Source organism: Microtus oregoni, unplaced genomic scaffold, assembly GCF_018167655.1.
Source record: "Microtus oregoni isolate MIOR12 unplaced genomic scaffold, Mior012 000009F_ref0000495, whole genome shotgun sequence".
NCBI lineage: Eukaryota > Metazoa > Chordata > Mammalia > Rodentia > Cricetidae > Microtus > Microtus oregoni.
This window is the reverse complement of record NW_024543068.1, coordinates 36,033,871-36,048,507: the sequence shown is the minus strand read 5'-3', so window position 1 is coordinate 36,048,507 and position 14,637 is coordinate 36,033,871. Positions and strand designations below refer to the sequence as shown.

The window sequence follows — 14,637 nt, the reverse complement described above, 5'->3', positions numbered from 1 at the left end:
AAATGTTTCATGTGCTTTTTAAAACACTTTTCTCATTTACTGAATGTTATTGAGTACTTTATATTTCTCTTAGATTTCTAATTTACTGTTTTAATTGTCTTTGCAATATTTAATAATGCATTTCAGTGATTTTTTTTATTAGTTGACATTACTTAATTTTTCTCTTAAGGGTATTTCTTTGATGGAACAAAAGTACCTCAGACAACCTCAGTCACAAACACCTGAGATAAAAGAGGAGAGAGAGTCACAGGAAAATTTGAAGGAACGGCCAGTCACGGTAAAATCTTTACTAAATATCCTCTTTCTTTGTGTTAAAGTAGTAGTGTGTTTCCTATGGACTGAGTATTTGCAGAGAGCTGTTTGATTCGGAAGACATGATGATTGGTTGGTTGCTTTACATGAGAGATTTGAAAATATGACCCCATATATGTGTATATATGGTGAGAACATATATCATTTTAGGATAGCATTCAGAAAACATATAGAACCTTCTCTTTACAGGCCCTGAGGCCTGTAAGCAACAAGGGTACCACAAATGGTAGACCTGCGACACTTACAGATGCTTTTGGTTGGACTGGGTCTTTTGTCCCCTTTGTATGCAAATGGCCTTCCTGAGGCCCATGTGTGTGGTGGCACTAGTAGCCACTTGCCAGTGGTATGTGGATAGACCAACTGACACCTGATGATAGGCAGCTGTGGGCTTAACATGTATCTAGGGTAGCTGCCCCAAGGAAATGTTGTGGGATTTCCCTCTCTATACTGTGAATATGTTTTATTACCATTGGTTAATAAAGAAGCTACTGTGGCTATAGCAGGACAGAATATAGGTAGGCAGGAAAACTAAACTGAATGCAGGGAGAAAGAAGGCAGAGTCAGGGAGATGCCATGTAGCTGCCAAAGAAGAAAGATGCTGGAACCTTGCCAGTACATCACAGCGTCGTGGCAATACAGAGATGAATAGAAATGGGTTAACTTAACATGTAACAGCTAGCTGGTAATATGCCTAAGCCAATGGCCAAATAGTATTGTAATTAATATAGTTTTTGTGGATATTTGGGTCTGGGTAGATGGGAAACAAAGAACAGTCTCCGATTACAAGGTAATACCATCATCAATAGAAATCATCAATAGATGATTGACTTAGTCTACTCTTGAACTGCTTTAGACAAGGTTGGTAGAAGGGGCAAAGGAAGAACAGTTCTTGTCCAGGAGTGATTCCTTCCGTACCTAGGCCAATAAGACAGCAGTTTGCTACTTTAAGTATTCTAGTAAAGGTTAAGTATGTGGTCAATGAAAACTGAAACAATTTCTTTTCCATTATTCATTTGCTAATTAAAAATAGTGATAAAATACCAAAGATCAGAGAATAAAACAGCCCCACTGGTCAGCCTTAGAGACCAGACAGTGGTGCCACACACCTTTAATCCCAGTAGCCACACTAGTTGCCATAGAAACCGGGCGGTGCATGCCTTTAATCCCAGTGGCGCCTGCCTTTCTTTAATCTCAGAACTAGAGAGGATTATAAAATGGGAGGAGACAGCTCTCAGTCACAGTCTTACTCTGAGATTCCTGGAGGCAGGATCGCCATTTTTGGACTGAGGTTAAGATAAGAGCCAGTGGCTGACTGCTTTGCTTTTTGGGTCTTCAGATAGAACCCCGGTTTCTCTAATTGACTTTTTATTAATTGTGCTTCAAATTCAGGACTTAGACTCAGTACCATCATGTTGTTAATTTTTCTTTAATAGCACCAGTCAAACACTGTCTAAAATTTTTTTATAATAATTATGGTTAATGCTATATTTTTATAAGCTCCTGATCCAGCTATTCTTGTACAACAAAGACACTTGTGTTGTGTTTGACACTGCATCGCAACTTTGATTATATCAAAAACCAAAATGGTATAATCGTACTGTAAAGCCACTCTATATAATTCAAACTTTTATTTATAGATCTATTGTTTGAGGCACTGAGATATTTAACTCTCAGTGGTCCATAATCCCAAATAATCTTTTAAAAAATTGACTAATATAGAAATGTGTCTATGAAGACTTTTTTCCATTGGGATTTAGTGACATAAGGCCAGGGAAAATAATTTGCTGGCTTTCAGGTTTTTCATTAAGTCAATTTGAAGTTTTCTTTTGAAATCTGCAGAAAAAAAACCCAACTAACCAGCTCAGATGACTTTCAGACATACATTGACCTATTCATTCTGTTGCTGCATAGATGAACAGAGTGAAGAACCGCAGACCCTGGAAGGACCAAAAAGATGAACTTTCCGTCTTTGTGTTTTCCTCCAGCAAAATATTTATGAGGAGCTTCCTGAGGCCGTGTCCAGCATTTTTCAGATTGAACAGGAGGATCTTTTGGATTGGGGAGCCATAGGAGAAGAGAACTTAGCGTTTAAGTCCCAGGAAGCAATAGAAATGGTGCCACCGGAGGACTTCAGCAAGCCCTTGGAAGCGGGTCGTCCCTCATTTGATGTGAAATCAGGCAGGCGGTCAACTATACAAGTAAGCATAGCAAAACACTACTGTCAGTGTTGGGAACACGTAGAATTGTGCAAAATGGGGATGTGCAGCTGTGAAGAAGTACCCAGGCAAAGGTTGAGGTTGTGCCTCTTGGAAAGAAGGACAGATTTTCAAGGTAAGAGGGCATCCGGGCTCTTCAGACGCTGGCCACTGCTTTCTACGTAGCATCTGATGCAAGTCGGGAAGTGTAGTCCCAGGACTAAGCCTGGGTGAGCTTGGTAATGCTTACACATTTGCCTTGTAACTCTGGGGGGGGGTGGTGCTTCCCTGTTGGGCAAGTGTTTTCCAGAACTTTATGGTTGTTTATGGCTGTTTGTTTGTATCATCTCAATGTCAGTTACTATCCATGAACTTTAACTCTCCATATCGGCCAAATACTATATTTGTTGTGTCAGTGGTGCTGGAAACCAAGACAGACTGGGAGACCAGGCAACTTATTTTTGTAGCTAATAGATACATCTAGATGAAAGAGGAAGTCAGAGGAAGTCACTTTAGCTGCTCAGACACATTCTGGGAGATCTCTAGCAACAAACAGAATCTGCAGGATCCCTGCCTATTGGCCATTCTCCTCCTAGAAGCTCTTTGCAAGAATAGGGCCTATTAGTGTTCTGAGTTTAGTCATTATCAACAGCAGAGAAAAGTGCATAGATGTGTTAGCAACTTGGTGAAGAAATGCCAGATACAACAGTAACAGGAATGGGTAGCTTTCTAGAAGAGCAATTAACAGCCTATAAAATAATGTGTCCCAAGATCACAAATGGAAGAAAGTTTAAGAGCCGTGAGAGTCTCTAAACCCAAATCTACAATTATGACTGATTCTCTAGCATTCTGAAAACACATGAAAGACAAAATGCATATCACAAATAACTAGGAAAGTGGCCTGTGGCTGTTGAAAGTTACCTCAGAAGGGCTGAGATTCAGGCGTTGAGACCCCTGTAGGATTAAGAACAAAAAAAGGTGATTTTTATGTTATTTTGGTGCAGAGGTAGAGATAGGGGGAGAAAGACAACCCTGTCATCATGGATAAATAAAGTAATGACAGCAGACGACAGAGCTTCCTAAGTTTAGTTTTGGGGAAAAAAAAAGATTGAGGTTTTTAAATAAACAGACGTATGACAGAGAAAGGGAAGCCGATGAACCCCTGCTTCTCTTAAAATCTGACAAGTGGTCTTTAGTTTAGAAAGAAGATTTTTTTTTTCTAAAACCTGAACCCTGAGATTTGTGAGAGATTTTGAGCATTAATTCTGTTTGAGCAGGTTGGCTCAGGCCGGTGCTTTCCACCTGCGGTGGCGTTGAATGGCAGACTACTGCTGGTCACTGTTAAATGACAGAGACCCAGAGCCTGCTTTGGGGTTCAGAAGGTGAGATGGGCAACTGCAAAAACTCTAGGCTCTGAGGGCAAAGACCTTGATTTCTGCAATCTCTGTGCTCCTCCGGTCTTGTAGGACACTTAAGAATGATTAAATAGCTTATTAAAAACTTTGTGCCTCAACCCTTCTAATAGGAAGAGATAATTCTTTGAACATGGGTTCCGTAGGGATGAACATGGAAGACCAACCTTCTCTCTTCTCTTAGAATTTTATTAGATGGAGTATCAAAAGAAAAAAAATAGCTAGGTATGTTGCTTACCGTGAGCTCCATGGATAGGCCACAGGGCTCTGTGCCCAGATTTTTCTAGTCATATGAGCTGGGCCTAATTACCAAACTGCCTGTGTTGATGGATAACGGCAGTGCCACCTTGTTGACAAAGGCTGCTCATTCGTTCCCTGCTGCCTAGACCCAAAATAAACACACAGATACTTTATTATTTGCAGTACTGTTTGGCCAATAGCTTAAGCGTCTTTCTAGCTAGCTCTTATATCTTAAATTAACCCGTTTCTATGTGTATTACCACATGGCTATGGCTTGCCAGGCAAAGTTCCTGTGTCTGTCTCCTGAGGCAGCTACATGGCATCTCACTGACTCTGCCTACTTTCTCCCAGCATTCAGTTTAGTTTTCCTGCTTAGCTCTATTCTGCCTTATCACAGGCCAAAGCAGCTGCTTTATTCAGTAACCAATAAAAGCAATGCATCTACTGGACTTCCCACACTATTTCATCTTTTCTATCTAAATAAAAGGGAAGGTTTTAACTTTAACATAGTAAAATTGCATATAAAAACAGGTATCAAGCAAGATTTACAATTACAATATTTATATATCTACTTTATCTTTTATCATTACTAAGGGAAACTATAATTATAACTATTTGTTTTTCAACTCCATTAAAGACCCCAGGAGGATGCAATATTACCTATGTTAACAGGAAGTGCATTGTAAGCAACTTCTAAAACTCTAGAAATGACAGAGACATCTCGCTGCCTGGACAGTCATTCAAAGTTCTTCTGTACTGTTGGGGCATCCATCTTTAGCCTACAGGCCCATAGTATCAGGCAGATTTTTCCATGAAGCAGGAAATTTCAAACATGTCTGCCAACACTACCTTGCTATGACAGGGATGCTATGCAGATGTGGTATAGAAGGCACTTAACATCTGGCACACAGACATCTTAGTACGATTAGTGATTATTATTTGCTATGCTCTGAATGTCAGCAGTCCATATATAAATGCCTCCTGAGAGTGTTGCTGGTGAGATTATGTTAGAAATACTGACTAGATTTGTACCGAGTCAAGCATTATACTGTACATGATTAGTGTGTGATCTAGGGTTGTGTCCAGTTTAGCAGACTCCTTGATAATGTGGACGAGACTATGGGAGATTTACTGATTGGGTTCAGCGATAATGTCTAAAATTTTGGTGCTTAGAGGTCAAATTAAACTTAACAGGCATGAAGATTTATGTTACATTTTGTATGTATGGGAGGATTTAATAGCAAATGTGAATGACCGCAGAACTTTAAAGTATAATGTCATTTTGGGATAGGGAAGACAGATACAGTGGCACTTTACATAGGAAGATCACCTTTCAGTTGGTTGATCTGATTATATCAGATGTCAAATATTGTGTTTATATCTGAGCATCCATCCACAGGAGGGTCCCTGACAAATTGGATTGAAGGAGGAATGGAAAAGCCACCACTTCAAATCCATCCCAAGGGACAGTTGAAGGGGCCAACGTTGTTTATCTGGGGGGAAAGCTGACTGGCCCAAGGTAATACATATAGTCATGTATGCAGCTGTCTGTCAAATGGAAAGGAACTAGATTGTATTTATGGTTCCTGGGGTTTGGATTTAGACTGGTAGATAGATGAAAGTCGTTCTACTCAGGAATAAAGAAACAAAACAGATATGTCAGTAAATGGAAGTGTTTGGGAAAGAAAATGGCTGACTCTGTATGGATCTATGTTCACTGTTCCTGACCTTGTTCGTGCAGATGACCAAGATAGGTAGAGATGCTGTAGGCAGAGTTCAGGTATGAACTGCAGGAGAGAATGAAATGTTCTCCCTTTGTGCTTTGCTAACTCCTTACCTAAGAAGTAAGCCCAAAGCCTGCAGCTAACTTGTAACATGTGACTTCCCTTTATCTAGCCAGTTTCTACTTTTCCAGCTATACCTTTGCCTTTGCAGGGAAAACCTCCCCACTTCCTCCTTCAGCTCAAAACAAAACAATCAATCCAAGGAGTAAACACAGCAATCAATCCAAGGAGTAAACCCTGTGTGTGAATTATTACCACCATATATTCTGAGAACAAGGTGATTAATGGAGGGGGAAAACATCAGGCAAGAAGAATATGAGGAGAGACAGTCAGGTTGCAATCCCCATAACTCACATGAATGCCAGGAGGGTTCTGTCACATGCTTTTAATGCCAGCTTCAGATGGTGGAGACAGGGATCCCTGGAGCAAGCCGGCTAGCAAGACTAACTGAAATGGTGAGCTGTGAGTTCAACTGAGCACTGTCCTCCCAGTGAATAAGGTGGAGAGAGAGAGATGGGGGATGCTCTCAGCACCAGTCGCGGACCTCCATATGCACACAAACACATGTGACACATATATATGCACACACATACCATACATGAAGAAAAAACGAAGAGTAGACGGGGCTGTGACACAGCTGAGTGGTAGAGTGTTTGCTTAGCATGTCTGAGACCCTGGGTTCATCTAGTGTTTTTCTTTAGTAATTTAAGGTCAGAAATGAAAAAGATTAGAAGAAAATATGATGCTAACATTTTTATTTTTGATAATGTATGTCCACAAAATTAGGAATGGCTTTAGGAATAGTAACTTATCTTTAGTATTTATATTCTGATATACACACGGAAATCGGGAGTTTATGTAGGAGACATAGTATTAAATATGAGAGAAAGCTCTACCTTTTCATATTCCAGTTTTCCTTAACGGCATGCCTTCTGTGTTTTTAAAGGTGAGATCTTCAGAATTATTGCAAGTCAGAGGAAGAGAAGTCAAAGGATCACAAAAAAGTAAACCAGTTGTTAAGTCATTGAAACCAAGAAAGACCGTAAAATCTCAGGCGGATAAAAAACTAATTAAAAAGTAACTTCCTTAAGTTTATATATTTTCTGTTTTCTTTTTAAATATTTATTATTATTTTACGTGTATGAGTATTTGCTTGCATACAGGTATGAACAACAAATGCATTCCTGGTGTCTGGGCCAGAAGAGGGCATTGGATCTCTTGGAACTAGAGTTAAAGATAACGTGGGTTCTGGGGATCCAAGTGCCCTTAGCTGTTGAGCTGTCTCCACGCCCCCCACACCCCTTACTTATCTAGAGATAAGTGGCTTGATATGTGAAAACGTATTGTTGGGAGGAAAACTTAATGTCTCCTCATGTGGTGTAGAGATCCAGGTGGAAATTTCTCAAAGGAAGAACTGGTGGCAGGCTTCCTAGTCGGGGTGCATGTGTATCCTCCACACTCCCTGTTTCTGGTTCTGAGGAGTAGTTCTCTAACCTGGGATCAAGCGTGGTAGAGATCGTGGATTTGGTCATGGTTTGATTAGCTAACTGCTATACTTTATTGTTTAATTTTATCATGATAAAAGAAAGACCTCACTCGACATGGTCATAGGCTCATCAACTTAGGAATTTCAGTTTCTCTCGAATGTCCATTCATGTCCTCTCCACTGTCCCTGCTGTACCTTTAATGAAGTTTCTTTCATTATTATTGAGAATTTATTATCATACAGTATATTTTAAAAATACAGTATATGGTTTTTTGTCCCTCAGTTTGTTCCCAGATCCTTCCCACCTCTCCCTCTCTGCCCACACAATTTTATATTCTTTCTCTCTCTCAAAGGAAGAGATGAAAAAAATCCCAAAACAAACAAAGACAAGAAACACACACACACACACACACACACCCCACCCCACAAAAACAGAAACCAACAATCAAAAGACCAATGAGGCAAAAATTGTCGAAACAAAGCAAAATGAGACAAAAGTCTCCAACAACCTTATTTAATGGGGTTTCTTACCACACACGAATGTAGCATGAGTTTGACCAGAGGCAGATGAGTGCACTTCAGATCACAGTTTAGCTGTTGTCACTCATCCTTGTTGAAACTGGTTTTCTCTTCATTTCACCACTGGCGTTTTATGGGCTGCTTTATTCTAGATTATCCTTCATCTAACTCTTTACGGAGGTTTAAAGAAACTTTAATTATTGGCTCTTGTTGTTGCTTAGGAAACTGGGAAGGCCTGGACATGGAAGACGACCTGTTTGATTTTCCTTAACTGCTGGCTTGAACCTTGTAAATGGACATTACTCACCATTTAGGAGTTGAGAGTAGATTCATGGGTAAAGAATTCCCCAGCTGATGAAACAGTGAAATTGGCATTTAAGTGACCCTGTGCATGCCATTGCTTATCTGCATTGCTTTAAGCTCATTTAGTTAGCAAGATTATGTATTAAAACAAACAGTGACAGCGGGCAACAAGTATTTTACCTTCAATAAATAGTTACTGTCAGATTACCAATGAAGCAGAAACTTCTTGATTCTTCTTTTTGTCCCTAAAAATCTTTGCATTTAGTGCATTAAGCAAAGTAGTGCGGCCACACACAGAGTCAGGGTCTTTTTTTTTTTTTTAATGTCTTAGCGTTTCAAAGAATGACAAATAGTCCCGCTTAAAGAGAGTGTGCTGTAAAAACACAAAGGCTTTCTTGAGAATGCCAAAAATATTTGCAGATCTTATTGATATATATTTGTTATTTTAATTCATGAAAGCTAATTTTCAGAAACCCTCATAACAGAGAAACTAGACTGAAGTCTGGGGGAAGAAATATAGGGCATTTAAAAAATTTATTTTATACAAGAGAATCTTGGAAAAATATTGCTGAAAGTCCTTAATACACTGCTCCTTTGTCTTTAGCCAATCTATCTTTTCTCACCAGTGACTAACCCACAAAGTCAGAGATTGCCCTGAGAACTCAGTTCCGCATTGCAGCATATTGCTGTTTAGCTCAGTATACCAAGGAAGGTTCGTTTGCTAATCTGTGCTGTTAAACTGACGGGAACATCAGAATTCAGATAGTTGCAATACTTTTTTTTTTTTTAAAGTAAAACAAAACAAAACAAACAACACACCACAATGAGTAGCATAATCTGAGGCACACTCTACTAGCCAGGACCTGTCTGAAACAGGATGATGGCTCAAGTAAGCTTGACATGGGAGCTTACCTTTCTGTTCCTTTCCCTGCTCCTCCCCCCCTCCCCCGCATCTCTACTTCCCCCCCTTCTCTCCGTTTTCTAGTAAGGGAGAACCCATAGCCCTGCATTCCTGGTCATTGCTTGTCACACTCCCAGTTAGGTTTCCTATCTCAGACATTTTGCTGACTTCAGATGTACCTCTTCTCCTCCCTCAGTGTTCACAAATATCATACCCTGTCCTTATGGACTCTATGCTATTTTGGAAAAGTTATAGACTGCTTTGTGTGTGGTTGAATAATGTATGCCTAGCTATAGGCTAAATGCTGTATATGCGATTCAGTAACAGTAAAAATAAAATGAATAATTCTAAAGCCCTAGAATATCCAATATCCATTTTATTTTTTTAAAAAATCCCCAGTTATCATAAATTTAAAATCTCAAAAAATTTTATTCCATCCTTTTTTTCTAAAGGTTTTTAGAGAAATTGATAATATAACCTGCAAGCTCAAGAACTAAGCTTCTGCCCCTGCCCCTGTCCACTCCAAAATCTATATTCTTTATACTGTGCTGCTAGTTGGTGTTTTCTAGACACATGAGCCAGTATACAGATCAGCAATGGCCACTGGGAAAGGACCAAAGAAACAGACAAAAAAAAAAACAACAAACAAATAAACCAGGGCTAGTACAATGCATGGGGAGAGAGATTTATAAAGTACAGACCCCCTTCCATAATCAAGGGAGCTAGGGAATAAAGCAGAAAGTGAAGAAAAGAAAAAAAAAGAACTTGTCAGAGGCATCTGTCATCAAGGTATTGTCTGAAGGATGTTTAGACATGAACGGAAGGGCAGACAGCAATCTGTCTTTGTGTGATGTCCTTCAAGCTGATAGCAGTTGACATCTGCCATGCAAGAAACTGGTCTAAATGCATTTACTCTTCTTAAGTCAATTCCTATGGTCAAATGAGAACTTTACAAGTATGTAAATGCAGGCAGCACAATCCAAGAACTACACTCTTAACATGGGTGCTGGAAGCCAGGAAGGATGCCGTTAAACTTAGAGATGTCAGACAGGTGTAGTAAGCAACAGAGAACAGCTGTGCCGAGTAAAGGGAGCAAAGATGGATCTGCAAATGAGAAAAGACAGGGAGCATGGGACCCAGCTCATCTGGTCAAGCCTTGTCTTTGAGGAGGACCATGACTGGAGTTGAGCTGGTAATGAATAGAGAAGGGACGGACTTCTCCTTTGCTTTGGTTTTGCATTTGAAGAAGAGAGGTCAACGATTTCATCTCTTGAGCATGAGAAATCTAGTTAATTGTGATAGCAGGGATGAGATTTGGAGCATTCAGCAGAGGGGAAAAAAATCCCTCTGGAGAGGATTTTGCCAGTGTTCAAAGAGAAGTTCAAACCTAGGAGGCACACCGAACTTGGAAATTTAAGACTTCAAATTAAAACAGAATTGAGGGAAAGATGGAAATCTGGGGCTAGAGGGTGCTCTGGAAAGCTCAGAGAGGATGAAGAGTTTCAAGAGGTGCAGGCTGTCTTGCAGAGCATGGCCTACAGATGGCAAGCTCCTTTGATCCAGCGGAGTGGAGAGCTGGCGTGGAATAGTATCAGATGAAGGACACTTCTCAGGAATTCTCAGTCTGAATTAATCGGAAAGGCATTGGGTTTACAGAGAGCAATAATGCACTTGGATCCCAGGAACTGCTAATTTGGGGATCCTAAGCTAGGCCTGCTCCAGAAAAAGAAAGAAAGAGAAAGGTTGATCTCTCTGGTACACATCTATGAGAGTTAGAATGTGTAGAGCACCTTCACACAGCCTGGCACACACTAGGATGCTTAAAGGGATAATTGGATGGCAGGTGGCATGCAGCATCAACGAATCCGGTCATCATGACTTCTTTGCAAGAGAGAGGCACATTTTTTGGGAGTGGGAAGGGATGACACTGTGTTCATGTTCCACGGATGAACTTCTATAGTATGGGTATTCTTCCATCTTTTCTTTAGGAACCCTAGACTAAGTTACAGAATTTAAGTGAGGAGAGACCACTGGAGGAATGCGTTTGCTTTAGACCTGTTCATTGCCTGGTGTTGGTTGTTATGAATTTGAAGCTCTGAGCATTTCCCAAAAACTGCAGTATTAAATTTATCATAAGCCATGATTATAGTTTTGTGTCTGATCCCAACATTTCACTGTTTTAGAGCCCGAACTGAACTGCCAGTATCAATGTATTTATCTAACACCCATTACATGATGAAAGAATCTCACTTTCTTTCCTCTTACAGAATCCCACAGGCCCATCCAGTTCCTCATCTCCATAACCTGTGCGCCACAGTCCCAGCTGCGGAGCTGCCTGTGGATCTGCGCCTGGCTTCTCGAGCGTACCACACCCCAAACAGAACAGGTCACAAGGCCATGCTTGGGCTATTGGGAACGTCACTCTTAGATGATTGCTGCTTAGATGAACAGCGAGATAGGTAAGCATTTTCTGGTTATTTTGTTTTAATCTGTCAAGAATATTTAGAGAGAGGGAGAGAATGCAAGAGAGAAAGCCTTCTAATTAATCCATTGATGCCAGAGCCATCACGATGTAGCCTTATAGGTCCTACCTTCAATGGTTTTATTGGAAATTAAGTTTTCAACTCAAGAACACCAAGAGCCACATCACTCACCCTTAGCAGTAATTTATCAATTTGATTGATGAACCTAGTTTCACAAGCGTCTGTCTGTCTTTGTTTCATTAATTGTTTTCTTTACTTTATGACCAACCTGGAGTACAGATGTGGAAACGGAGGCACATGAAAGTTAAGCCCTCCATCTCATTTTATGCAGCTAAAAGAATCACAGTTTGGGGATGAGAACACAAGCATATGTTTGAACTGGAGTCCACTGTCATATTTTGATCATGGATAGTATACAGGGCTATGGTTTTGGAGTTCATTCCAGGTCTCTTTGTGTTTCCCTTCCATTGGAATTCACAGATTGTTCTGTGACTGGTACATGATCTGCAACATTCTCAGAAGAGGAGAGGAAGGGAAAGAGATAATATTTGCTTAGTAGCAAAATTATTCCAAACTTGGTGTTACCTGTTTTTGCACGTTTTCTATTTGAATTTTCAACTGTTAAGGGAGAAGACATAATTTCCATTTTAGTCATGAAGAAATTTACTGAAGTTATCTCTGAGTACTGAGTGGAATCCAGGAATGTCTAACCCAGTTCTGCCATCATACTTGACCTATTTGTTCTAATCAGCCCCCCAATTAAATTTTAACATCCCAGACCCCAGATATATTGGTATCTACTTTAGTATTGTATGTTTTCCTTCCTATTCCCATGCATATAAAGAAAAATCTTTCATCACCCTATTCTCCTCATACCCAAAATGCGAGCTTTCACTTACATGGAGTCAGTGTCTCCTGTCCACCGTTGACAGGGGCTCTAGTCTCAACCTTCCAGAAGATTGGGAGGACTCAGAAAAAAGTCCATTACCTGCCTAATAATAAATATTAAATTAAATGGGACACTTTTTAAAAATTAGAGTTTATTCAAGATATTCAAGAATAAGATTTCCAAAGATCACTTCTGACTGTACTTCTGAATTACTAAGGCTTACTACTCTTCATAGTATATTCTGAACCCCTTTGTTCTGATTGGCTTTGAGTATAAATTGGAGCACTGTATATATTCTTTTACAGTTTAAAACTCATTCTTTTTTTTCGGTGGGGAGACAGGGTTTCTCTGTGTAACCGCCTTAGCTAACCTGAAACTTGCTTTGTAGACCATGCTGGCCTTGATTCAGAGATCTGCCTGCCTCTGCTGGGATTAAAGGCAAGCACCACCACTGCCTGGCCCATTTTCTTAGCGTTCAGCAACCATAACGAAGTTTAATTTGACTCCTTGAAAGAAGGAATTCAAGCCATTATCATACTTAATTTTTAATTGAAGCAAAGTATTTTCAGTACTAATGTGCTAATCACAATATACATGTTTTATCAAGTCAGGGGTAATTTTTTAAAATGAATGTATGGGTGTCTTAGGATTTCTATTGCTGTAAAGAAACACCATGACCAGGGCAACCCCATAAAGGAAACTATTTAATTGGGGCTGACCTACAGCTTATAAATAAATCAATAAAATGGACTAAAGAGCCCATTATTGTCATAGCAGGAAATATGGCAGCATGTAGGCAGATACAGAACTGAAGAGGTAGCTTAGAGTTCTGCATCTATATCCTGAGGCAACAGAAGTAACTGTGTACCACACTGAGCATACCTTAGATTTGGAGACCTCAAAGTTCACTCCCTTAGTGACATGCTTCCTCCAACAAGCCACACCTACTCCAAAAAGACCACACCTCCTAAAACTGGCACTCTCTATGAACTAACCATTCAAAAATATGAGTCTGTGAGGGCCATTCCTATCCAAACCACCACAATGGGCTTTGGAAATTTGGAAACTGTTTTAGTGCATCTGATAATAAAAAAAAAAAAATAGCAGCCTAAAGCTGGGGTGAGGGGAGAAGGAGATACAAAATACAGAGTGTGTGTGGTCTAGTCATTTTAGGGTTCTACTTCCTTCTTTTTCTTTGGTACTGAAGATTGAACCCAGGCCTGATACATACATGCAGATTCATTGCCACTAATGTCCAATCCCCTAATGAATCCTTGAAAAAAAATTCTCTAGTTTCAAGGCTTTCCCTTTAACACTCTAGGGGCCAACCATCGTTTTGGGTCCTTCCAGCTCTTGTTAGTCAGCAAACTGCTGGAACAATGCTGCTTTCTTTCCAGCTCTAAGTTTTTCTTTTTCCAAGAGAGTAAGTAAATGCTCTGTTTGATAAAGATAATTCTTGCCAATTTGTTTTTAAGTGCCAAATAAGAAGTTAATTTAAGTACTGAATATTTAATTCTCTAGCATCCGTCTGTTGAGGATTACCTTGCTAAACATAGCTTAACCTTTTCAAAAATATATCTGTCTGCTAAGCCTACAAATTCAGAGAAATGTATAATTTTTCCAGAGTTCTAGAGAAAGGTAACTGAAAACAAAGCAGGCATCTCTGACTGTGGATTTGCTTTACTGTAATAAGAGTAGTTAATTCTAAATCATAATAATACTTGTGGGTATGAAGCCTTAGTGCTTTGCTAACTCTACACATAGTTATTATTATTTGTGGTAAATACCAAGACTATTTTAATAGAACGGTAAGGACTTGCACTTGTTTGTTTATTTATTTATTTATATTCTTCTCTCATACAATACATACTGATTCCAGCCTCCCCTCCTAGTTCCCTGCCTCAGTTTCTCTTCCTCTACTCTTTCCAGCACCCCCATCCCCTCTTCCCTGGACCCCCAGATACACTCTTCCTCCACTTCCCTCTAGATAAGAGCAGGCCTTCCAGTGATACCAACCAAATACAGTATAATTAGATTCAATAAGACTAAGCACAAACCCTTATATCAAGCCTCCAAGTAGGAGGAAAAGGGTCCAAAGAACAGGCAAAAGAGT

The 14,637-nt window shown here is 39.8% G+C and overlaps 1 protein-coding gene across 1 annotated transcript in view; it reads left to right on the top strand.

Moving 5' to 3' along the window:
• The window catches only part of Ttc6 (tetratricopeptide repeat domain 6), a 136,407-nt gene that overhangs the window by 33,780 nt on the left and 87,990 nt on the right, over positions 1-14,637 (top strand). The window contains exons 2-5 of the mRNA XM_041658498.1: positions 170-277; positions 2,298-2,510; positions 6,890-7,020; positions 11,420-11,611. Coding sequence (XP_041514432.1) covers positions 170-277; positions 2,298-2,510; positions 6,890-7,020; positions 11,420-11,611 — 644 coding nt within the window. The remainder of the gene's footprint in view (positions 1-169; positions 278-2,297; positions 2,511-6,889; positions 7,021-11,419; positions 11,612-14,637) is intronic.